Source organism: Dryobates pubescens, chromosome 7, assembly GCF_014839835.1.
Source record: "Dryobates pubescens isolate bDryPub1 chromosome 7, bDryPub1.pri, whole genome shotgun sequence".
NCBI lineage: Eukaryota > Metazoa > Chordata > Aves > Piciformes > Picidae > Dryobates > Dryobates pubescens.
The window spans coordinates 42,087,885-42,113,718 of NC_071618.1; the positions used below are offsets into that span (position 1 = coordinate 42,087,885).

At 45.3% G+C, this 25,834-nt stretch overlaps 1 protein-coding gene across 3 annotated transcripts in view; it reads right to left on the reverse strand.

Moving 5' to 3' along the window:
- Positions 1-25,834, reverse strand: part of ZC3H13 (zinc finger CCCH-type containing 13) — a 69,849-nt gene that overhangs the window by 21,333 nt on the left and 22,682 nt on the right. For all 3 annotated transcript variants that reach the window (XM_054163108.1, XM_054163109.1, XM_054163107.1), the window contains exons 5-13: positions 23,590-23,698; positions 18,360-18,499; positions 16,765-16,919; positions 15,326-15,523; positions 12,834-13,007; positions 10,732-11,042; positions 7,952-8,413; positions 6,239-6,421; positions 1,825-2,374 (exon numbers count right to left, since the gene is read on the reverse strand). In XM_054163108.1, the coding sequence (XP_054019083.1) occupies positions 1,825-2,374; positions 6,239-6,421; positions 7,952-8,413; positions 10,732-11,042; positions 12,834-13,007; positions 15,326-15,523; positions 16,765-16,919; positions 18,360-18,499; positions 23,590-23,698 (2,282 nt within the window). The remainder of the gene's footprint in view (positions 1-1,824; positions 2,375-6,238; positions 6,422-7,951; positions 8,414-10,731; positions 11,043-12,833; positions 13,008-15,325; positions 15,524-16,764; positions 16,920-18,359; positions 18,500-23,589; positions 23,699-25,834) is intronic.

Genomic DNA, 25,834 nt, shown 5'->3' on the forward strand with positions numbered 1-25,834 from the left:
AACTAAAGCTCAAACACTCAAGACAGCTACCTTTTTAGCAAAAAAAGGATGAAAGGCCATCAAAATAAACTTTTCCCTGGTGGCAATGACCCTTCCAGTGAGCTGACCTCAGGTGACCTAAGCCCCCACCTAGATGATTGCTTACTTCTCCCCACATAAGATGATTTACAAGCAACGAGGCTGGTGAGAGGCCTCGAACATGAGTCCTATGAGGGGAGGCTGAGGGAGCTGGGATTGTTTAGCCTTCTTGCTCTCTACAACTACCTGAAGGGAGGTTGTAGCCAGGTGAGGGCTGGTCTCTTCTCCCAGGCAACCAGCACCAGAACAACAAGACACAGTCTCAAGCTGTGCCAGGGGAAGTTCAGGCTGGAGGTGAGGAGAAAGTTCTTCACAGAGAGTTGTTAGGCACTGGAATGTGCTGTCCAGGGAGGTGGTGGAGTCACCCTTCCTGGAGGTGTTCAAGAGGGGATTGGACATGGCACTTGGTGCCATGGTCTAGTAGTCACGAGGTGTTGGGTGACAGGTTGGACTTGATGATGTTGGAGGTCTTTTCCAACCTTATTGATTCAATGATTCTATGATTCTCACAGAAAAGATACCAATTATTCCCAAGAAAGCAGCTGTTCAGGGCAATGTGCTTTTCTTTATTATTGACTGAATAATGAGAATTGTATTGAGCTAAATGGAAAAGGAAAAAAAAAAAGAAAAATCAGTGCTACACATTGTAAGGAAGCACCACACCTTTGCACAGGATATTGTTCAAACCTTCACTGGCAGTGCTCTGGCACTGAAAACTTAGTAATGCAAAGGGTGATGTACACTCCATAGAAATTTGATGACTGATGTCATGAACCCTGACCTAGTGAGCTGCTGTCTGACTTTCTAGGCTTCTGAAAGAGTCACTTTTTGCTATTATGTTTCCAAGAAGGCCTGCATTATTAAAGGCAAAAGCACCTAAGTATATTTAGAAGGGAAAGCTACACTGTCTTGAGTAGTTCCATGACTCTGCACCAAGTAAGTGTCAAATTAACTTCATCAGCACAGCACTGACTTTGGGGCCACACAGATGCAGGAGAGACCTGGCTCAAGACCAGGCCCCTGCATAAACAGGATATAGTCCTCCTTATGATAGTCCTCTGCTTACTAAGTGACTGGAGGGGTTTAGGTAAATATTAAGAAGGACATCGAGACACTTGAACGTGTCCAGAGAAGGGCAACAAGGCTGGGGAGAGGCCTTGAGCACAAGCCCTATGAGGAGAGGCTGAGGGAGCTGGGGTTGCTTAGCCTGGAGAAGAGGAGGCTCTCTACAACTACCTGAAAGGAGGTTGTAGCCAGGAAGGAGTTGGTCTCTTCTCCCAGGCAACCAGCACCAGAACAAGGGAACACAGTCTCAAGCTGTGCCAGGGGAGGTTTAGACTCAAAGTGAGGAGAAAGTTCTTCACTGAGCGAGTCATTTGTCATTGGAATGTGCTGCCCAGGGAGGTGGTGGAGTCACTGTCCCTGGAGGTCTTTAAGAGGAGATTGGACGTGGCACTTGGTGCCATGGTCTAGTCATGTGGTCTGTGGAGGCAGGGTGGACTCGATGATCCTTGGGGTCTCTTCCAACCTTAGTTATACTGTGATACTGTAATAGGTTGGACTTGATCATCTCTGAGGTCTTTTCCAGCCTGGTTGATTCTATGATTAATATCTTACTGTCTGCACCATGAGAATTCTCCCACAAACCCACACTTCCTAACCTCTCCTTTTCATCTGTGACTGAAATCAACAGCAAAAGACTGCCTCTCTCCCTTTGTTTTGTTCCCTGTTTTCAGTCCCACTCACTTGGATTTTCTTTCCTCATGGACATCTCTTGAGCTTCTTTCTTCTCGGGCGTCGTCCCTCTTATCCCTGCGGTCTTCCCTGCCTTTGTCTTTGTCATCCCAGTCTCTCTGGCGGTCTCTTTCTTTATCCCTGTCTCGCCCCCTCTCCCTTTCTCTTTCCCTCTCTCGATCTCTTTCTCGCTCTCGCTCCCTTTCTCGCTCCTCCCGCTCTCGTTCCCGCTCCTTCTCCCTCTCCCTCTCCCGTTCCCTTTCTCTGTCATGGTCCCTGTCTCGGTCGCGGTCTCGATCCCTGTCTTTGTCTCGCTCTCTCTCCCTCTCCCGCTCCCGAGCACGATCCCGCTCCAACTCTCTTTCCTTCTCCCTTTCTCTTTCACGGTCTCTCTCCCTTTCCCTTTCCCTCTCTCGGTCTCTCTCCCTTTCTCTTTCTCTCTCCCGGGCCCTTTCATCTCTCCTATCATCAGACCGATCAACCCTTCGCTCTTCTCTTCTTTCATCCCGCTCGAGGTCATCGCTTCGTCCCTGGTGTCGCACCGGTGAGCTTGCTCTCTGATCTGCAAAGGGAACCAGGTTTGATTACCAAATGCTCAAGGGACACACACACCCCTACACTAATACTACACACACTACACCAATAAATACCCAACAGCTTTTGTTTTGATAATCTAGATATTGGCTGCCATTAAACAAAACCCACCTCCCCCAAGAAACTTGGACATTCTCTTCGTGGAGGGGGAAAAAAAAAGACAAAGCAGTACTGGCTTGATGATCTCTGAGGTCTTTCCCAACCTTATTGATTCAATGATTCCAAGAACAGAAATGGTAACAATAGATTTTTCCTTACAAACCAGTAGCAATAGGTCAGATGAAAATGAATTCTCTGCATGTTCCCTGAGCACAGGGAACTGAATTGTAGGAAAGGAGAGGTAGGAGAATATGAGCAAATAGCTGATAAATTTATCTATCTATATATATAACACCAGCCCTATGAGGAGAGGCTGAAGGAGCTGGGGTAGCTTAGCTTGGAGAAGAGGAGGCTCAGGGGAGACCTCATTGCTGTCTACAACTACCTGAAGGGAGGTTGGAGCCAGGTCGGGGGGTGGTCTCTTCTCCCAGGCAACCAGCACCAGAACAAGAGGACCACAGTCTCAAGCTGCTCCAGGGGAGGTTTAGGTTGGATGTTAGGAAGAAGTTCTTCACAGAGAGAGTGATTGGCCATTGCAATGTGCTGCCCAGGGAGGCAGTGGAGTTGCCATCCCTGGAGATCTTTGAGAAAAGCCCAGATGAGGCACTCAGTGCCATGGTCTAGTTGATTGGATAGGGCTGGGTGACAGGTTGGACTGGACTGGTCTTGGAGGTCTCTTCCAACCTGGCTGATTCTATGATTATTAAAGTTCTTTCACTGTTTAGGGAGCAGCTTTCCTTATTTCAACAAAAAGTTACTACAGAAATCTTATTCACTATCAGATTTTTCTGAATGGCATCACAAGATAATCATATACTGCACAGCCTAGCTATTCCTACTGCATTACTCAATGATGCACAGTCTGGTGTAAGATCTCAAAAAGCCCTGAATGACACACTTATGAAGTGTTAAGATTTCTGCATGAAAATTTTACTTCCTAAACCTGTTAAGAGTCACAGGCTCTACAAGAACTCTGACTATTTATAGTACACAAGCTAATGCAAGAATCAGAACTACTGGCCTGTCTCATCACAAGAGATCCTGAAAGGGGTCTACATGAAAGACAGAATGGGAGTGTTTACAAGGACTTATAGTGACATGATGAGAGGGAATAGATTTGTTGTAGTTTGAGCTGGGTGCCCCCCTGGTGCATTCACTTCCTGTGTCCAGAAGTCCAGCCCAGAGGGATGGACACAGGAAATTGTGTATTTCCTACCATAATTCTTTGCACCACTATAAGATCCAGTGCGGAGTCTGGCACTTCCTCTTTCCTTCCCTCTCTGAGACTTGGTAACTGGGGGAGAGATCTCCCGGCCATGGGCCTGATTGGGCCCAAGGCCACAGGGGGATGGGCAGTCTCAGGCCTGGCCAGCTGAGACTAGCCCAGCAGAGGGAGGGGGAAGAAGGAGCCCTGGGGGTTTTGGATGCACCCTCAGGTGGGGATGGGATCTTTCTTTGTCACTGCGCTTTGGGTTTTCTGTAACATTCACTGCTTTCTATTTAAACTTTCATCACTTTTGCAATCCGTTTGCCTGAGTCGTTATTTCTGCCTGTGGTGGGGAGGGGATCTGCCCCAACCCATTACAAGATTGAAGCTTGAGGAGGGGTAGATTCAGACTAGGTATTAGGAAGATACTCTTTACAGTGTTGAGACACCAGAACAGGTTGCCCAGGAAGGTTGTGTATGCCCCTTCCCTGAAGCTGTTCAAGTTCAGGTTGAATAAGTCCTTGACCAGCCTCATCTAGTGGAAGATGTCCCTGGCCATGGCACAGGGGTTGGAATTAGATAATCTTTAAGGTCCTTTCTAACCCAAACCATTCTATCCATCTATGATTCCCTACACAGAAATACACAAGCAAACCCATGAGAAAGGGAGAGGCAAGGGTGAGATAGGGGAAGGAGAACTGCTTCACAGTACAGTTTTCACATGTACTCACTGTAATGCCTTACAGTGCAGTCTCACAGTTGGAGATGCTGAGTTTTTCACTGTTCAGACAGTGACTTTTTCAGGGAGAAAACTAAGCTTAGGTAGAAAATGACTGATTTAGTAAGGACAGGGAAACCTGCTTTATCTAATGGCATTTACTCTCCACAGACTGAGCTGTATTTTGTTAATTGTATTTCAGATACATTTGGAATACTTCTCCAAATTTTGACCACTTTAAAACAGTTTCTATGCTGAGGTTGTTTTTGTAGCATTTGAGCTGCAGAAGATCAATAAAACAAATTTTCCATAGTGTATAATAAAAGCACTACAGAGGAAAGCAAAAAAATGGCATGAACAGGGCTGGTATTTCTTGGTACACTACTCTCAGGCTAGGAGTGCACTTTGAGACAATGTCCATGAGGGGCAAGCAGTCAGAGACTGAACAAGACCAAATCAATAAAACATGCATTTCCATCAGTTTAATCAATTTTCATTTCTGAGTGAATTAACAATGACTTAATGATCCCCTCTCAGGAGGTACAATGAAAAGAAAACATGAGTGACATTTCTGCAATGGAGGTAACACTTCTTTTGAAAAAAGGTAAGCCATCCATTCATGCAGTTGGTTCCACAAATAGGTTTCACATTCTTAGAATCACAGAATTAGTAAGGTTGGAAAAGACCTCAGAGATCAGCAAGTCCAACCTGTCACCCAACACCTCAGGACTAACTAAACCATGGCTTCAAGTGCCATGTCCCATCCTCTCTTTAACACCTCCAGGGATGGTGACTCCACCACCTCCCTGGGCAGCACATTCCAATGGCCAGTCACTCTTCCTGTGAACAACTTTCTCCTCACCTTGAACCTAAACTTCCCCTGGTGCAGCCTGAGACTGTGTCCTCTTGTTCTGGTGCTGGGTGCCTGGGAGAAGAGATCAACCCCCACCTGTCTACAACCTCCCTTCAGGTAGTTGTAGAGAGCAAGAAGGTTTTCCCTGAGCCTCCTCTTCTCCCAGCTCCCTCAGCCTCTCCTCACAGGGCTTGTGCTCGAGACCTCTTCCCAGCCTCGATGCCCTTCCCTGGACAAATCTGAGTGTGTCAATATCCTTCTTAAATTGAGGAGCCCAGAACTTAAGTTCTTTTAATGATGCCTGTAACATTATGTTTTACTCTGCATACTAAGTACTAGATTTTATACAAAAGCTCTTTTAACTCCTATTTGCTGTATCAGTTTTAGTGACAAGATGTTGAGTTGCTGGAAGGTGTCCAAAGAAAGGCAACAAGGCTGGGGAGGGGTTTGGAGCACAGCCCTACGAGGAGAGGCTGAGGGAGCTGGGGATGCTTAGCCTGAAAAAGAGGAGGCTCAGAGGAGACCTTCTGGCTGTCTACAACTCCCTGAAGGGAGGTTGTAGCCAGGTAGGGGTTTGGTCTCTTCTCCCAGGCAGTCAGCACCAGAACAGGCGGACACAGTCTCAAGCTGCACCAGGGGAGGTTTAGGCTGGATGTTAGGAAGAACTTCCCAGAAAGAGTGATTTGCCATTGGAATGGGCTGCCTGGGGAGGTGATGGAATCATCATTGCTGGAGCTGTTTAAGAAGAGCCTGGATGAGGCGCTTGGTGCCATGTTTCAGTTGATTAGATGGTGTTGGGTGATAGGTTGGACTCGATGATCTCGAAGGTCTTTTCCAACCTGGTTAATTCTAATTTACAGATTAGCAGTGTGAAGATGGAATAAGGAAGAAAAAGCAGAGAGAAACACATGCACTCACACATAAACACTTTTCACATACACATGTGGTCAAATACCTCTTTCTCTATTGTCACGCCTGTCCCGATCACTATGCCTTCTTTCAAAGGAGGAATCCCTTGCTTGTTCTCGACTGTCATACCGATCCCGATCAGGGTAGCTACTCCTTGACTCCCAGCTGTCATGGTAGTTTCCACTACTGCTGTGGCCATCCACCTGAGATCCTCTAGTTCCCCTACTTCCTAATAGAGACAGAGCAACACACAAAAAAATGAGCTTCCACATGCAAGGAATACCACTGATAGTTTACATCAACTACAGCGGTAACTTAATAAACTTGAATTAACTGTTCATGGAATAGAATCTGTAGCATCAAACTCTACTTAACCAACAACTCAAATTTTACATGTTTTCATTGTGAACTCATAATTTTCAAGCTGAAATCTCCAGGCATTCTGAGTCACCTTCTGCTGGTCAAAGCATGAGGTCTCCTGGCTACAAATAAACAGTCCAAAAGCCAGTTCACAGTTGCTTTGAGCAGGATGTGAGCTTTTAGACAGTACAGCAGGAGTAAGCAGACAAAGTAAACATCATTTCTCCTATTAAAACTGTATGGCATTTCCCCAAAAGTCACAATATGCCTGAAGAAAGCCCAAATTTATTGACTATAGATGATGAAAAGGTATTAAGTGAAGCTGTTCCACAAAGTGCATCAGACATTCAAAAACGCTGCCAAAGGCAGAAATCCCACTGGGGTTTTTTTGGTCAGTCCAGAAGGAACAGGGTGGTGTTGTGGTGGGGAGAAGTGAGTGGGTGTGAAAGATGGTTTTCAAGTAGCTAAGATCAGCAGCTGTTTTTGAAAGAACACAAAAAAAACACCCCAATCCTGCTGACCAGTACTTTGACATACACTGCCTCCTAAAAATCTGGAGTTGCAGAAACATTTAACAGAGTGCTGTAAGGATATCCTGGCCTGTATTAGGAATAGTGTGGCCAGCAGGAGCAGGGAGGTCATTCTGCCCCTGGACTCTGCATTGGTTAGGCCACACCTTGAGTACTGTGTCCAGTTCTGGGCCCCTCAGTTTAAGAAGGACATTGAGACACTTGAACGTGTCCAGAGAAGGGCAACAAGGCTGGGGAGAGGCCTTGAGCACAGCCCTGTGAGGAGAGGCTGAGGGAGCTGGGATTGTTTAGCCTGGAGAAGAGAAGGATCAGGGGTGACCTCATTGCCCTCTACAACTACCTGAAAGGTGGCTGTAGCCAGGAAGGGGTTGGTCTTTTCTCCCAGGCAGCCAGCACCAGAACAAGGGGACACAGTCTCAAGCTGCACCAGGGGAGGTTTAGACTCGAAGTGAGGAGAAAGTTCTTCACTGAGCGAGTCGTTCATCATTGGAATGTGCTGCCCAGGGAGGTGGTGGAGTCACCATCCCTGGAGGTGTTCAAGAGGAGATTGGACGTGGCACTTGGTGCCATGGTCTAGTTGTGAGGTCTACCGAGACAGGTTGGACTCGATGATCCTTGGGGTCTCTTCCAACCTTAGTGATACTGTGATGAGGGCTTGGTTTTGAACGGGATGTCAGTACACCAGTGTTATGCCACCTTAAGGGATGGAGAACACAGAAGTGGCACATGTTTGAACAACAGAAATTGCTACAGAACTGAAGACAGTTCTAAAGCATGAGCAGCGCTTTCCTATCAAATACTAAACAAGACAGCATGAAGGTCAATAATCAATTCTCAAGGATTAGCGATTTCTTTAAATCATGCGATACCCTTGTCAGATAATTCGGGCCCTCTGCCTCGACTTCTGCCAGTCCTGTCGCTTCTGCTCTCGTTTCTGGAGTCACTTCTGGAGTCGTTCCTCGCTTCAGCCCGAGAGCTCTCCTCTCTGCCGTGGGATCTTCCATAGCTGCGCGAGTCGTCCTGATACTGGTCATCCTTCTTATGGGCATCGCGACTCTCTCTGTCTCTGTAGTCGTGGGAATCCCGCGTGGAGCGCGAGTCTCTCTGATCACGACTATCCTTTGTATCCCTGCTATACTCCCGCGTATCTCGGGAGTCCCGAGCGTCTCTGGATTCCCGTGGCTCCCTCCGATCTCTGGTCTCCCTTTCTCTCCGGTCTCTCCCATCGCGAGACTCTCTGTCGTCTCGGTGATCCCTGGAGGAACTCTGCTCCTGGTCGTAATCACGATCGTCTCGCGATTCTCTTTCCTTTTCCCTTTTCCCTCTCGTTTCTGGAAAATGTTTAAAAGAATGTGTTACACATCCAGCTTAATCAGGGCAAACGAAAAAGCAGCACAGAAACACCACAAAAGTAATGCAGTCAATGCCCCTGGACTCAGCACTGCTTAGACCATACCTTGAGTATTGTGTCCAGTTCTGGGCCCCTCAATTTAAGAAGGACACTGAGACTCTTGAATGTGTCCAGAGAAAAGCAGTGAGGCTGGGGAGAGGTCTGGAGCACAAGCCCTATGAGGAGAGGCTGAGGGAGCTGGGGTTGCTTAGCCTGGAGAAGAGGAGGCTCAGGGGAGACCTTCTTGCTCTCTACAACTCCCTAAAGGGAGGTTGTAGCCAGGTGGGGGTTGGTCTCTTCTCCCAGGCAACCAGTACCAGAACGAGAGGACACAGTCTCAAGCTGTGCCAGGGGAGGTTTAGGCTGGATGTTAGGAAGAAGCTCTTCCAGAAAGAGCGATTGGCCATTGGAATGTGCTGCCCAGGGAGGTGCTGGAGTCACTGTCCCTGGAAGTGTTCAAAAAGGGACTGGATGTGGCACTTGAAGCCATGGTTTAGTCCTGAGGTGTTGGGTGTTAGGTTGGACTTGATGATCTCTGAGGTCTTTTCCAACCTTATTGATTCTATGATTAAACACACTTCTCAAAGCAAATAAAAATGAATATGTATGGAAGAGAAGATTATGTTGGGTGTCTACCAACACTTCCAGTAAGCTTTAAAGATCCTTTTATGAACTGGAATCTGTCTTTTAGAAATATTTACCTGTTCAAAACACAATTAAGCACAATAAATGCCAAAGGCAGGACCAGTTTTCCTCCAATGGGAGATTCCATTTTTTCTCTCCAGGCATAGGTATTTTCAGGACAGTTCTGCTACATTTAGACCATTTACTTCTAAGATCTCAATGCCCTGCCAAAGTCTTTATAATACTAAAAAAAAATTTAAAATCCTATGCTCTTGATAAGGCTACAGCCAGTTTAAATAAAGCTGACATAGGTCAGCTTTGGAATCTGTCTCAAGAGACACAGCATGCTTGCCCATCACAAATGGCTAAACTAGCTCTGCAGCTTTCCAGAGGGAGAGACTGCTTCTTTGCACACATCTCACTTCATGACAATTAATAGACAAAGCAATCAGTGAGGACTGGATCAGCATTTGGGCACCTTGCAGAGAAGAATAATAGTTCTTAAAAGTACCTTGCTATCAGTCAGCTGATCCACCAGTACATGAAAATCACCAACACCACGACCCCACAAGAATCACACCTAGATGGATGCCTACAGATCTTTACAGTCAGCTGAGCCTACATAAGAGGGCTGGGGCTGTTTAGTTCTGAGAAGAGAAGGCTGAGAAGGAATCTTACTAATGTCTGTACATATCTGAGGGGTGGGCATCAAGATGAAGGACAAAGGGAGTCGCTGCTGGCTTCCTGGCTCTCTGCCACGTGGTCAGGCCTGGTCTTTCTCCCTGCTCCATCCAGCTTTCTTCAAAGGACTGTTGGTTTTGTATATCTCCCCATGCATCCTTGTTCCTTACCCTTGTGAACCCTTCCTGTTACTGTTTTTTTTTATTTACACACACACACATATATATATATACACACACACACATATAGTTTAAAGAAAATTTTACCTCTCTACTTCCAAACCGACTCCAAATTATTTCTTGGTAGATTTACCTCCTCCCTTTTTTCCTTATCCCCCTTTCTTCCCTTTTCTTCCCTTATCTCTCCCTGTTGTGTCCCCTTCCCTCTTCTTCTTGATCAGGAAAGAGGAAATGGGAGTGAGGGAGGGATTCTCAGTCTTGCCCACCATCTGAGCTCTTAAATCCCAGTTAAGGCTCAAACCACCACAATAAAGTGGCCAATCTCTTTTTGGTGGTGCCCAGTGATAGCACAAGGAACAATGGGTGTAAGCTGTAGCACAGAAGGTTCCACCTCAACCTGAGGAGAAACTTCTTTACTGTGAGGATGACAGCACCCAGAGAGGCTGTGGAGTCTCTTCTTTGGAGACTTTCAAAACCGGCCTGGATGCGCTCCTGTGTGGCCTGCTCTAGGTGATCCAGCTTTGGTAGCGGAGTTGGATTAGACGATCTCTGGAGGTCCCTTCCAACCCCTAACATTCTATGATTCTGTGATACATAAGCAGTCCTATCAGGAATAAAACAGCATCATCAGCACAGGAACAAGAACACAGTTGGTATTTTTCATCCCACCCCCCCCCCCAGCCGCCGGGATAGGTACAGGCAATGTCACAATCAAGTTTCAACACGCAGTCGGCAACTGGAACAACGGCTCGGAACCAGTGGTTCTCATTCATACCATCTCGCCTCTCGTGGCGCCTATCGTGAGACTGCGAAGTCCGATCACGATCGTGCTTTCCCTTCTCTCTCCCAGGAGATCTGTGTCTCGAAGGGCTTCGCTTCCTCTGAGGGGAGGAGGAAGAGTGTGGGGGATAGGGAGAAGAAGATCTCCTCGCAGGTGGGGAAGCTGTCCTTTGATAGGACGGAGAAGGAGTTCTTTTGCGGTGCGGGGAAGGAGAATGTCTTTGGACAGAGGAGCCTGACTGCGATGAAGAGGAGTGATGCCTGGAGGATATAGGAGAGTGACGCTGACCCGATGGGGAAGCAGACCTGCAAGGCAAAGTTACAGTAGGTACACATGTAATAACTTGATTTGAAAGGCTCTTACCACGCACTACAAATAAGCAATTGAAATAGCTCTTGAGCTCTGTCTGCTGGAAATCAATGCTGTTTCTATAAAATATCAAAGTTGTCCTCCCTCAAGGGTACCAAGCATATAATTTCAAAGTAGGCCTATCTTTACATGGTTTATTTAATATTCAAGAACAAGTGGTCCAACCAAAATTACATAGAATAGAATAGAATAGAATAGAATTAACCAGGTTGGAAAAGACTTTTGAGATCATCGAGTCCAACCTATCATCCAAGACCATCTAATCCAATAAACCATGGCACCAAGCACCCCATCCAGTCTCTTCCTAAATACCTCCAATGATGGTGACTCCACCACCTCCCTGGGCAGCACATTCCAATGGCCAATCTCTCTTGCTGGGAAGAACTTCTTCCTAACACCCAGCCTAAACCTCCCCTGGTGCAGCTTGAGCCTCTGTCCTCTTGTTCAGGTGCTGGCCACCCAGGAGACAAGACCAACCCCCACCTGGCTACAACCTCCCTTCAGGGAGTTGTAGACAGCAAGGTGGTCTCCTCTGAGCCTCCTCTTCTCCAGGCTAAACAACCCCAGCTCCCTCAGCCTCTCCTCATAGGACAGTGCTCCAAACCCCTCCCCAGCTTTTTTGCCCTCCTCTGGACATGTTCAGAGATAAGGTAAGTGCTTGATAAGCTCTCTATAGAGCTTATAACGTATGACATCCTCCTGTAAGAAGGCTCTGTGCAATTGTCATCACACTGCTTAGTTAGTTGTGCCTGTTTTTCAAGAAAGCTGTGTAGAGCATTTACACATCACATTCCCCAATTTAAAACAAGAGAAATTGCTCCTTCCCCATCTCCAAGAGAGAAGACTTCTCACATTGTCTACAAGAAGAGGGAAGGTGAGGAGGAAAAAACCCAAACAACAGTTTCCAATGGATCACAGACTGACTATATCTTGTATCAGACTTCTGAGGTTTCACCTGAGGCACAAACATTTGAGAGGAACTGATTGTGGTAATTTTAGGCTATGCCTTTAAAATTCAGCTGCAGATTTCAAGCAGAAAAGTAGACAAATAGAAATAAATCACTATTGGGTGTAAAAAGGAAAACAAAGGATTGCTCTAAACAAATTCATTGGATAAATGTGTGGGGTAAAAGGAGCTGCACTATAACAATTGTTCACTTTTCATTCTTTTTTCTCTTCTTTTCTGATCCTGGCTGTTTTGCTTTGTCTGGGACATAATGTACTGTTTCTGGCTGAACTTGAGTTAAGTCTAATACTGCTTCCTCTCAGCTTCTCTCTCTCTTGGTACAAAGGGAATTTGGGATGTTTGGGGCAGGGGGTGTAGTGGAGCAGCTACCCTGGTCTTTTGCACCAGGGGGGTTTCCTTGTTGTTTGCTAATTGTGAATACCTGTACAATATTGTAAATCCTGTCTATTTTGTACATATTCATGGCATTCCATTGTAGAGTGTACTTTCTGCTTGTAAATACAGCTTCATCTGCTTCTAACTGAGTTAGTCTGGCTAAAGTTAATGCTGGGGGGAAACCTCAACCCACCACACTGCTAAATGAAAGCCTACACCATGCCTTTTGTTCTTGACACAACAGGCAGACACAATGTAGTAACTTGGCAAAAAAAAAAGTCTTAAGTGTCTGAGCTACACACCTACAGAGATCCATCCACCCAAAGAAAGTTTCTAAAGTGGAAACAATATCACAGAAATAATATCCATGCAACTGACTTCCCACCTGCGAGAGGGTGAGAAGCTGCGTTTGTGCGTGGTTGACTTGGCTGGAGCTCGGGAGGTTTGTCTTCGCCTTGCTGCAGGTGGTGAATACTCCCTGGAAGGGGAAGAATTACTGCCAGAATGATCTGCAGGACTGGGAGAACGCTTCTGTCTATGGGAGCTTTCAGAGGGATCCCTGTGAAACAAACAGCAGCTTGATCAACAGGCATCATACAGCATCAGTACCTTTCTGTGAAATGACAGAACAACTCCAAGGCAGAATCTGTGTTTAAGAGATGAAGAACTGTCACTTGTTCCATATCATAGAATCAATAAGGTTGGAAAAGACCTCAACGATCAACCTATCACCCAACACCTCATGACTACTAAATCATGGCAACAAATGCCACATCCAGTCTCCTCTCAAACACCTCCAGGGATAGTGACTCCATCACCTCCTTGGGCAGCACGTTCCCAAGGCCAACAGCTCTCTCTGTGAAGAAATTTCTCCTCACCTTGAGCCTAAACCTCCCCTGGTGCAGCTTGAGACTGTGTCCTCTTGTTCTGGTGCTGGTTGCCTGGGAGAAGAGACCAACCCCCACCTGGCTACAACCTCCCTTCAGGGAGTTGTACAGAGCAATAAGGTCTCCCCTGAGCGTCCTCTTCTCCAGGCTAAGCAACCCCAGCTCCCTCAGTCTCTCCTCATAGGGCTTCTGCTCCAGACCTCTCCCCAGCCTCATTGCCCTTCTCTGGACATGTTCAAGAGTCTCAATGTCCTTAAATTGAGGGCCCCAGAACTGGACACAGGACTCAAGGTGTGGCCTGACCAGTGCTGAGTCCAGGGGCACAATGACCTCCCTGCTCCTGCTGGCCACACTTTTCCTGATGCAGGCCAGGATGCCATTGGCCTTCTTGGCTACCTGGGCACACTGCTGGCTCATGTTCAGCCATCTGTCAATCAGTCCCCTCAGGTCCCTTTCTATTTGGCTGCTCTCCAGAAACAAAACAATAAAGCCAGCAAAACTAAAAACTGTTAAGATTGACAGGAAATTTCTTGCTAATCACTGACTGCAGCATACAAAATTAGAATAGGGTGCAACAGAAATTGTTGTGATTTTGCTTAGTATTTCATCTGGCAGCAAAAGAGCATTTCTATTACTGGAGAATGTTGCAATTTTCAACTCAGATATCTGTACTTCAGAAAATAACAGGAACACTCAGTCCACTATTTGATACACACACATGTGTGTGCAGAAGTGAAGTAATTCTAAAATTACAGTAGTTTTTTGACTACTTGAGAAGTATTTTTAACCTGCTGAATATTGGAGAGAGTTGAAACAGACCCCTGCCCATTCAGGAAGATAGAACAGAATAGAATAGAATTAACCAGGTTGGAAGAGATCTTTGAGATCATCGAGTCCAACCTATCACCCAACACCATCTAATCAATTAAACCAACTAAACCATGGCACCAAGTGCCTCATCCAGTCTCCCCTTGAACACCTCCAGTGATGGTGACTCCACCACCTCCCTGGACAGCACATTCCAATAGCAAATCTCTCTTTCTATGTGGCTCCAGTGCTGGGATGCTGAGGAGGAGGAAAAGCAGCCCCCTTCACCAAACATGTTCTGAATAACAGCATACATTACCTAGACCTTCTCTGGAGCCTCAGGTAGGGGCAGTTTTCAGTCTCCAGGGCCCCTCAAGTCCTACATCTTGCCTAGGAGAAATGCATGATGTGTGAAAGCCTCTTCACCCTACCCCTCACTCAACAGGCTCCTCTAAAAATCCTACCCCTGAACTGAATTGCTGTGGGCTGGTGAAAGAGCAATGCCTCAAAAGTGCATCTTGCCTTTGCAATGCCAAGTGCCTGCATTAGTTTGCAACCAAAGGAAAAGCCCTACCTCTCACCCTGCTGCTGCTACCATCTCCCACCCATCATCTACTTCATCCCTCTTGTCCATCTCAGAGTCTGGGGTGAGGGCACCTCCTTGTCATCATAGAATCAGAATCAATAAGGTTGGAAAAGAACTCAAAGATCATCAAGTCCAACCTGTCACCCAACACCTCAGGACTAACTAAACCATGGCTTCAAGTGCCACATCCAATCACTCTTTCTGTGAAGAACTTCTTCCTAACATCCAGCCTAAACCTGCCCTGGTGCAGCTTGAGATATCAGTCCTCTATGATTTCAGAAGTGCAGGCAAACAGACAAGTGAATGACTGATAAGGATTCTGGCAAATGAATTGTTCCACTGGTGAAGGGCCAACTTCCTGAAAGTCAATGGATCTGTTTTAAAGGCATTTTTTCCACTAAGTTATGTAATTAAAACCAACCAGTCTGTTGCAGTCTATCAATCCATCCATATCATGCACTTAAACCACTTATTGAGTACTGAAAAGGTTGTTGGCTAAGCAGGTGTAAATTCCTCATTAGTCAGTGCTGTATAAAAGACAACTTTTAAAAGCAAGGTTCCATTAATGTTAGAGGCTAACAATGCAACAGAGCTTACCTTTGCTTCTCTTTTTTCTCCTTGTGCCTCTCAAAGTCCCGCCCTCTATCTTTCACCTCCCTTGCCTTTTCTTCCGAACGCTCTTTTGCTTTATGTTTCTCTTTGTGTTTTTTGCCCAGGGGAGTTTCCTCTTGCACTGGAGGAGGAGGACTAGGGGTACGAGGACCTTTCTTTTTACTCGGGTTGCTTTTCGAACTCCTAGAGATAAAGCAACAGGAAAGGGAGGAGGGGAAAATGAAGGAATGAAGGGCTGCCAGGTATTTTAAACAATGAATTCTGAGATGTTGCCAGGAAAATTATAATCATACAATCACAGAATCAATAAGGTTGGAAATGGCCTCAGAGATCACCACTCCAACCTGTCACCCAACACCTCAGGGCTAACTAAACCATGGCTTCAAGTGCCACGTCCAATCCCTTTTTGAACACCTCCAGGGATGGTGTCTCCACCACCTCCCTGGGCAGCACATTCCAATGGCTAACAACTCTCTCAGTGAAGAACTTTCTCCTCACCTCCAGCCTAAACTTCCCCTGGCACAGCTTGAGACTGTGTCCTCTTGTTCTGCTGCTGGTTGCCTGGGAGAAGAGACCAACCCCCACCTGGCTACAACCTCCTTTCAGGTAGGTGTAGAGAGCAAGAAGGTCTCCCCTGAGCCTCCTCTTCTCCAGGCTAAGCAACCCCAACTCTCTCAGCCTCTCTTCATAGGGCTTGTGCTCCAAATCCCTCCCCAGCTTTGTTGCCCTTCTCTGGACACCTTCCAGCAACTCAACATCTTTCCTAAATTGAGGAGCCCAGAACTGGACACAGGACTCAAGATGTGGCCTAACCAGTGCTGAATCCAGGGGCACAATGACTTCCCTGCTCCTGCTGGCCACACTGTTCCTGATGCAGGCCAGAATGCCATTGGCCTTTTTGGCCATCTGGGCACACTGCTGGCTCATGTTCAGCCAGCTGTCAACCAGTACCCCCAGGTCCCTTCCTGCCTGGCTACTCTCCAGCCACTCTGACCCCAGCCTGTAGCACTGCATGGGGTTGTTGTGGCCAATGTGTAGAACCTGGCACTTGGATGTGTTCAATCTTCCTGAATTCTGAGAAATTTCCTGACTTGAAAGTAAAATATTTCCTGAACAGCAATCAGCAATACCAACAGAAGGTGCAGTTGGTCAAACTTTAAACATTTTGCTTCAAGCTAGAGGAGACACTTCACAGGCTGCAGAATCTCAACTAAAAATGCTTTCCAGTTTTTAAGGGTTTGTATTTCACCACCTCCCAGAGACTATGGGCAGTCAAAGGGAAAAGACCTGCTTGTAAACCATGAAATCTCTCAGCTGAAAACTACATGCATGTAACAATTTTTTACATATGATGATGCACAGTGCAATTTAGAACTCAGTGTGCTTCTCTGTTCTCACTTTTTCAGATGTGTCTATGTACTGACCTCTGTTGATCCAGAAGTGGGGAAGATACAGTAGAAGTTTTCTTCTCTTTCTTACTAGCTGAAGATGATGATTTGGGACTGGATCTTCTTTTTGGTGATTTGCTAGACTTTCTTGGTGATGGTGATAATTTAGATCTAACCACCTCTGGAGAAATCTTGAGGGGAAAAAAGGTATGTTAACCAGTAAGACACTGATGCTTAAAAGCTTACCTGAATAGAGTAGAGTAGAGCACAGTAGAGTAGAGCAGAAGAGAGTAGAGCAGAACAGAGGAGAGTAGAGCAGAGGAGAGGAGAGCAGAGGAGAGCAGAGGAGAGTAGAGCAGAGCAGAGGAGAGCAGAGGAGAGTAGGGCAGAGGAGAGCAGAGGAGAGTAGGGCAGAGGAGCAGAGGAGAGTAGGGCAGAGGAGCAGAGGAGAGTAGGGCAGAGGAGCAGAGGAGAGTAGGGCAGAGGAGCAGAGGGTAGAAGAGAGTAGGGTAGAGGAGCAGAAGAGAGTAGGGTAGAGGAGCAGAAGAGAGTAGAGCAGAGCAGAAGAGAGTAGAGTAGAGCAGAGCAGAAGAGAGTAGAGTAGAGCAGAAGAGAGCAGAGTAGAGTAGAGCAGAGCAGAAGAGAGTAGGGCAGAGCAGAAGAGAGTAGGGCAGAGCAGAAGAGAGTAGGGCAGAGCAGAAGAGAGTAGGACAGAGCAGAAGAGAGTAGAGTAGAGCAGAACAGAATAGAATTAACCAGGTTGGAAGAGACCTTTGAGATCATGGAGTCCAACCTATCATCCAACACCATCTAATCAACTAAACCATGGCACTGAACACCCCATCTAAACTCTTCTGATATACAAGTCAGACAGGTAAATAGAGTTAACAGTGCACAACTGAGATCTTAGCCATGTACACATTGACCTCAAATAAACTAAGCACATCACGTTCAACAAACTCCATAAAAGGAACAGGAAGGGAAGAGAGTGAAAGAGGTGCTGGTGCACTTCATAATACATTAGAATGCCAGTAACTACAAATTTAAAAATCACTAAGTTTGTAGTTAGCACTCACTGTGTCTAAAAATACCAAAGACCTCCTTTCAGGCTTTTTTGTTTTAACGTTCCACAAAGATTTAGGGTTTCTAACACACAGATTTGCCTCTGCCACTTTACTTTGAGTCACCATCATTGGAGGTGTTTAGGAGGAGACTTGATAGGGTGCTTGATGCCATGGTTTAGTTGATTAGGTGGTGTTGGGTGATGGGTTGGACTCGATGATCTCAAAGGTCTCCTCCAACTTGGTTTATTCTATTCTATGAGACATGTTGGAAAATGTCTTGTGTTCTTAAAAATTGTCTTGTGTTCTTGTATGTCTCCTCTGTTAAAAGTCATTAGATCATTAAAATGCATTAAATCCTACTTATTTAATAGCTGACTTGGTTATGGAGCTGGGTGACTGACCAGATACTCATAACCAATATCCAACCCACACACTAAGCCATACACGTGCCAAGTATTTACTACTACTTGACACCACAGTCAATTTGGAGCCCAGGGAGCTTGAGTCCCACAGGAGCCAACTAGAAGATTGCTTTTCCTTTTAATTTCACATTACCATGATACAAACCTCCTTTTTAATGACTATTTCCTCTCGTTTCTCCATGTTTTCCTGTTCCAACTTCATGAGTTCTCTCTGGATCTTTTGGCGCTTCATTTCCAAAGACAGCTCGTGATCATAATCGTAGTTAACATCTCCGTTATCAGAGTCTTTGGGTAAAAAACAAGATAAGCAAGTAGATTAGCAAACAATTACATATGAAATAAGTAATATTTAGCAGAGTGGATGCCAAGGATAAATATGTTCAGATCATGAGGACACATAGAATCAATAAGCTTGGAGAAGAACTCAAAGATCATCAAGTCCAAGCTGTCACCCAAGACCTCATGACTACTAAACCACAGCACCAAGTGCCACATCCAATCCCCTCCTGAACACCTGCAGGGATGGTGACTCCACCACCTCCCTGGGCAGCACATTCCAATGGCCAGCAAATCTTTCTGTGAAGAACTTCTTCCTAACATCCAGCCTAAACCTCCCCTGGCACAGCTTGAGACTCAGAGCTGCTAGGTGTTGGAATGTGCTGCCCAGGGAGGTGGTGGAGACACCATCACTGGAAGTGTTTAAGAAGAGACTGGATGGGGTGCTTGCTGCCATGGTTTAGTTCATTAAAAGGTGTTGGGTGATAGGTTGGACTTGATGATCTCAAAAGTCTTTTCCAACTTGGTTAATTCCATTCCATTCCATTCCATTCCATTCCATTCCATTCCATTCCATTCCATTCCATTCCATTCCATTCTATTCCCAGTACTTTGAAGCAATGCATGGAAGTATGAATGAAGCTAGGTTAAAACTCTAATCAAATTATGTGTGTAAACCTCAATATCCTTCTTAAATTGAGGGGCACAGAACTGGACCCAGGACTCAAGGTGTGGCCTAACCAGTGCTGTGTTCAGGGGCACAATGACCTCCCTGCTCCTGCTGGCCACCATATTTCTGATGCAGGCCAGGATGCCATTGGCCTTCTTGGCTACCTGGGAACACTGCTGGCTCGTCTTCATGTGGATGCCAATTATAATTACTTTTATGACTTTCAAGCACTGCATGGAGTATGAATGAAGTTAGGTTAGAACTGTTTTCAAATGATGTGTGTAAACCTGCAATAACTCCAGGCAGTTACATACAAACAGCAGTTACATTCTTAAACTTAACTGAACAAAACTTTCCAGGTTCTTTCAGGGACTTGCATCCATTCAGTTGAGGCAGCTAGTGGAAACCCAGTAAACCAAGTATTTAGATTTAAATAGAATAGGAATAGGAATAGGAATAGGATAAGGATAGGATAAGGATAGGATAAGGATAGGATAAGGATAGGATAAGGATAGGATAAGGATAGGATAAGGATAGGATAAGGATAGGATAGGATAGGATAGGATAGACCAGGTTGGAAGAGACCTTCAAGATCATCGCGTCCAACCCATCAACCAATCCAACACCACCTAAACAACTAAACCATGGCACCAAGCACCCCATCAAGTCTCCTCCTGAACACCTCCAGTGATGGTGACTCCACCACCTCCCCAGGCAGCCCATTCCAAAGGCCAATCATTCTCTCTGTATAGAACTTCTTCCTAACCTCCAGCCTTAACCTCCTCTGGTGCAGCTTAAGACTGTGTCCTCTTGTTCTGGTTCTGGCTGCCTGGCAGAAGAGACCAACCTCTGCCTGTCTACAACCTCCCTTCAGGTAGTTGTAGAGAGCAAGAAGGTCTCCCCTGAGTCTCCTCTTCTCCAGGCTAAGCAACCCCAGCTCCCTCAGCCTCTCCTCACAGGGCTGTGCTCCAAACCCCTCACCAACTTCGTTGCCCTTCTCTGGACACGTTCCAGCAAGTCAACCTCCTTCCTAAACTGAGGGGCCCAGAACTGGACACAGGACTCAAGGTGTGGCCCAACCAGTGCAGTGTCCAGGGGCAGAACCACCTCCCTGTCAATAAAGACAAAGAAAAACCCCAAGCAAATTTTAAAATGAGTCTTCACAAACACCAAAAATCCCCCACAGAGCATCATTTAATTGAAACATCTCACATGAAATGCCTTTAAAGAGCGATTCATGATACCAGAATTCTTTGTCAATGGAGTTACCTCACAAATCAATTTCTACATTTATCCAACTGTATTTACAAATGAATTTTGAAATAAAAGCTCTATATGCCCCCTTTCACTGGATAAATGTACATTTCAGGATTTTATTTGCTTTTCAAATATTATTGCTATTTGGTTTTCATCTTAGAAAGTTTCATTTCTCCCACTTTTTCCTGAAGTCATGGCTAGCTAATATCAGACACTGCAAGCTTTGCAACTGCAACAGTTTTCATCTGTTTATATTTCCTACTTTCAGACAATCAATAAGGTTGGAAAAGACCTCAGAGATGATCAAGTTCAAGCTACTACCTAATACCTAACACCTCCTGACAACTAAACCAAGTCTCCAAGTGCCACATCCAATCCGTTTTTGGAAGACCTCCAGGGATGGTGACTCCACCACCTCCCCAGGCAGCACATTCCCATGGCTAAATCTCTCTTTCTGGGAAGAATTTCTTCCTCACCTCCAGCCTAAACTTCCCCTGGTGCAGCTTGAGACTGTGTCCTCTTGTTCTGGTGCTGGTTGCCTGGGAGAAGAGACCAACCCCCACCTGGCTACAACCTCCCTTCAGGGAGTTGTAGAGAGCAAGAAGGTCTCCCCTGAGCCTCCTCCAGGCTACAAGCCTCCTTCAAGTAGTTGTGGAGAGCAATGAGGTCTCACCTGAGCTTCCTCTCCTCAGGGGAGACTTTCTGGCTATTTAAGTCTAATGATCAAAAAGCACTTTAGGGAAATGTCAGAAAAGATAACTTCACTAAAAAGTCCTTAGCTTTCACTCCCCTTCCTACACACAGGAACTACGTAAGAGATCTTGCAATAACTAAACTCAGTCTACAAAGTCCCTTCATGTGTCATGAATGCAAGGGAACAGTTTAAGAGAGGTACAGGTCCTAACAGCACAGGTTCTTTCCCAGTCCATCTGTCTGCTTATACAGTACTCACTACAACTTGACAGATCTTAGTTCCACTTCATCTACAGGACTATAATCAACATTCTTTTGGGAAAAAAAGAAATCATCAGTCTCAAGCTGAAAGCCTCAGAATCTAATAATTACAATATTCATACTATTTATAGAGAACTCAAAGATTTCATGTTCCAAACTTTTCTGAATTAAGATTCCACTTCCATGCCTACATGCCAAAGCTCAATGTTTCTTAAATCATACCAAAAAGCAAAATGTTATGGCTCCTACTAAAACATGTTATGGCTACTTCTCTGTTCACAAACTGTGCTCATGACACAGCAAAACAGTATTTGTGATACTTACAGAATATAACCATAGAAAAGCTACCTGCAGTCATGAAATCCACAGAGGAATTCCAGCCCACAAACAACTTTCAGTATAGAATAGAAGGAACCAAGTTGGAAAAGACCTTGGAGATCATCAAGTCCAATCTATCACCCAACACCATCTAATCAACTCAACCATGGCACCAAGCACCCCATCCAGTCTCCTCCTAAATACTTCCAGTGATGGTGTCTCCACCACCTCCCTGGGCAGCACATTCCAATGGCCAATCTCTCTTTCTGGGAAGAACTTCTTCCTAAAATCCAGCCTAAGCCTCCCTTGTGCAGCTTGAGACTGTGTCCTCTTGTTCTGGTGCTGGTTGCCTGGCAGAAGAGACCAACCCCCACCTGGCTACAACCTCCCTTCAGGGAGTTGTAGAGAGCAAGGAGGTCTCCTTTGAGCCTCCTCTTCTCCAGGCTAAGCAACCCCAGCAATCATTGTATCTCAATTCACTTAGAATGGATCAAGATTACCATTTTCTTTTGCAACTACTTCTTCAGTAACTACTTCTAAAACAGACACAGAACTACATAAACAACACTAACTCATTAGAACCTGCCATAATTTCACTGTCAGGTAAATATGGTGCCTAAAAATGGTGAAACTTGGGAGAGAGAAGAATGGAATGGAATGGAATGGAATGGAATGGAATGGAATGGAATGGAATGGAATGGAATGGAATGGAATGGAATGGAATGGAATGGAATGGAATGGATCAGGTTGGAAAATACCTTTGAGATCATCAAGTCCAACCTATCACCCAACACCATCTAATCAACTAAACCATGGCACCAAGTGCCTCATCCAGTCTCTTCTTAAACACTTCCAAGGGTGGTAACTGTTTTTTCCTTCAACTCTCCACATATTAAATGAAAGACTATTATCATCTAAGCCACTGAAATCACCTTTTAATCATTAAAAAAACAAACACAACAACCCCCCCCCCAACACCTAAAGAAAAATGACTATACTCTTCAAGTGCTTTCCGAAAAGAAGTAGTTCCCCAGTCACTACCTTCAGCTGTTTTTCATGAGACAGTTCACAGCATTACAAACTATGCAGCAAAAACCTGCTGACTTCTGAATTCAAAGGACTTATGCTCCCTCCTCACACTAAGGGGTTTCAAAATTACTTTGCCTGTAAGCTGGAGTCCACTACTGATCTATATGCAAAAGGTTCAGCCATGGAGTAGCCTATGGTCAAGTTCCTTATTGTCAAAGGGAGAGGTGAAGGTGGTGGGAGAAAACAGTGTTTTAAAAATAAGTTAGAATAGAATAGAATAGAAAAGGAATAGGAATAGGAATAGGAATAGGAATAGGAATAGGAATAGGAATAGGAATAGGAATAGACCAGACCAGGTTGGAAGAGAACTTTGAGATCATCGAGTCCAACCTATCATCCAACACCATCTAGTCAACTAAACCATGGCACCAAGCACCCCATCAAGTCTCTTCCTAAACACTTCCACTGATGGTGACTCCACCACCTCCCTGGGCAGCACATTCCAATGGCCAATCTCTCTTTCTGGGAAGAACTTCTTCCTAACATCCAGCCTAAACTTCCCTTGGTGCAGCTTGAGACTGTGTCCTCTTGTTCTGGTGCTGGTTGCCTGGGAGATGAGACCAACCCCCACCTGGCTACAACCTCCCTCCAGGGAGTTGTAGAGAGCAAGAAGGTCTGCCCTGAGCCTCCTCTTCTCCAGGCTAAAAGTTGGTTTTACCCATGTCCCTCAAAAAAACCCCAAACCATTAATGGCTGCTGCCTGAAAGTATTCTCCTTAGAGATCAAATCCTTAAGCATCCAGCTTCACATAGCCCAATAACCTTGCAATTCTTTAGACTTGTAGGGGGATCATTAGTTTAATCACACTTACCTTCTCTATTTGTTTCCCAATCCCCATTCTCCTCTTCACTTTCTGGTGTTCTCTCCTTAGTAATTTTGATATCTTCCTTCTCTCTATGTCTTCCTCGTGAAGACTCTTTCTATAAAGGGGAAAAATGCTGCATTAGAGTAAACAACTTTATTGGCAAAAGAAGCCTGAAGAAGCTGATATATTCTACATGGTATTTTAGGGGTTTCTTTTTAGAGTACAAAAAGCATTTCCCCCATTACCCTGTTGAACAAATACCTTCTTAAATAAGCAGAGACTCCAGGGGCTTACACGGTCTTATGCAATTTCACACAATCAGTATGCAAAGAGCAGATGGGGGAAAAGAGAAGAAAGGATTCATAAACTCAGGGGGTTTAAAGACAGGGCAAGAATCATGCCAGAGAATAAAGTGTAAAACAGCAACTGAAAGAAACAGATCAGATTCTTAAGACCAGAAGAACATTCACTGAGTAGAAAATTTTAACAGCCTGAGGAAGAGTTCTCAGCTGCAAATAAGGATATTTATATGCAAGGCAAATGAGCCTCAGAAGCAGAATCATTTAAAGAATCATTTAACTCTTCAGAGAATAAAGAATGGGGGGTAGGAATAATTAATAAAATGGAGTCCTTTGGCTGCCAAAAGGAAAGGGGGAAAAGGCTAAAGCAGCACAACATGATAATCAAGTTTTCTTCATAGCTATATATTTGAACTTTTCACTGGACCTAAGTCATAGAATCAGTAACGTTGGAAGGATCACCAAGTCCAACCTGTCACCCAAGACCTCAGGACTACGCAACTAGGACTTCAAGTGCCATGTCCAATCCCCTCTTGAACACCTCCAGGGATGGTGACTCCACCACCTCCCTGGGCAGCACATTCCAATGCCTAACAACTCTCTCTGTGAAGAACTTTCTCCTCACCTCCAGCCTAAACTTCCCCTGGCACAGCTTGAGATTGTGCCCTCTTGTTCTGTTGGTGCTTGCCTGAGAGAAGACACCAATCCACTCCTGTCTACAACCTCCCTTCAGGCAGTTGTAGACAGCAATGAGGTCTCCCCTGAGCCTCCTCTTCTCCAGGCTAAGCAACCCCAGCTCCCTCAGCCTCTCCTCACAGGGCTGTGCTCCAGACCTCTCCCCAGCCTCGCTGCCCTTCTCTGGACACGTTCAAGTGTCTCAATGTCCTTCTCAAATTCATGAGACATCTAACTACTGATGCAGCATCAATTTTGCACGTGGCAGGTGGCCCTGCAGACCTAAGGAAGCCAAGAACTATTTTTAGAGGAAAGAAGACAATTTCAAAAGGCAACTGAACCTGTGCTGCTGTTTTTCCAGGGCTGTATTACAGTAGCAAAGCTGCATAGTTGCATCACTGCTGCTCCTGAATGTCATTCTCTAAATAATCTATGTGGCCCAAGTGGAGTACAGGACAAAGATTTTTCACTATTTGCATTAAACAAAAAAGAAAGACACATTCAAGCTTAGAAGTATTTCAGATTAATTTATTAAGTAGGAAAGCAGAAAGAGCAAATAATGAAAGTCTGTCCCATATCTTGTTTGCTCTCACCTCCCAGAGCACTTCCTTTTGTCTTTTCAGGATCCTTCAGTTCTGGTATGTACAAACCTTTGGTTTTATGCCAAGACAAGGAGACACCTGAGAATTTCTCTAGCTGTTCTTTACTGAGACCTCGATCTTGACTTAAAATTAAATCCTTCAACATCACCTTAGAAACACAGTAAGGAAGATAACACAATGTTGTGGGTAGTCACTCCCAAGTGAGAAGAATCCAACTGCTCCTCATTATTCACTAACAATGATGAAATCTTATCTCTAGTTTAATGACATAAACTTATTTTACCTAGTGAAATAAAACAGATGCTTCAAAGCCCAGCTATCTATAATTAAGCCTCTCATCTTGATGCATTCAGCACAGCACATTCAAAGCCTTGGAATGTCCAGAAAAAAATGGCTGGTCACTATGTGACATGAAGGAATTCCACATGAAAAAATTCATTTGTGTCCTGTTTAAATTAAAGCAGCTTGCAGAGTTGGGCGGGGGGAGGGAAGAAGTCACTTTTTCACCATTCCATGACAGGATTTAGAATAGAATAGAATTAACCAGGTTGGAAAAGACCTTTGAGATCATCGAGTCCAACCTATCACCCAACACCATCTAATCAACTAAACCATGGCACCAAGTGCCTCATCCAGGCTCTTCCTAAACACCTCCAGTGATGGGGACTCCACCAC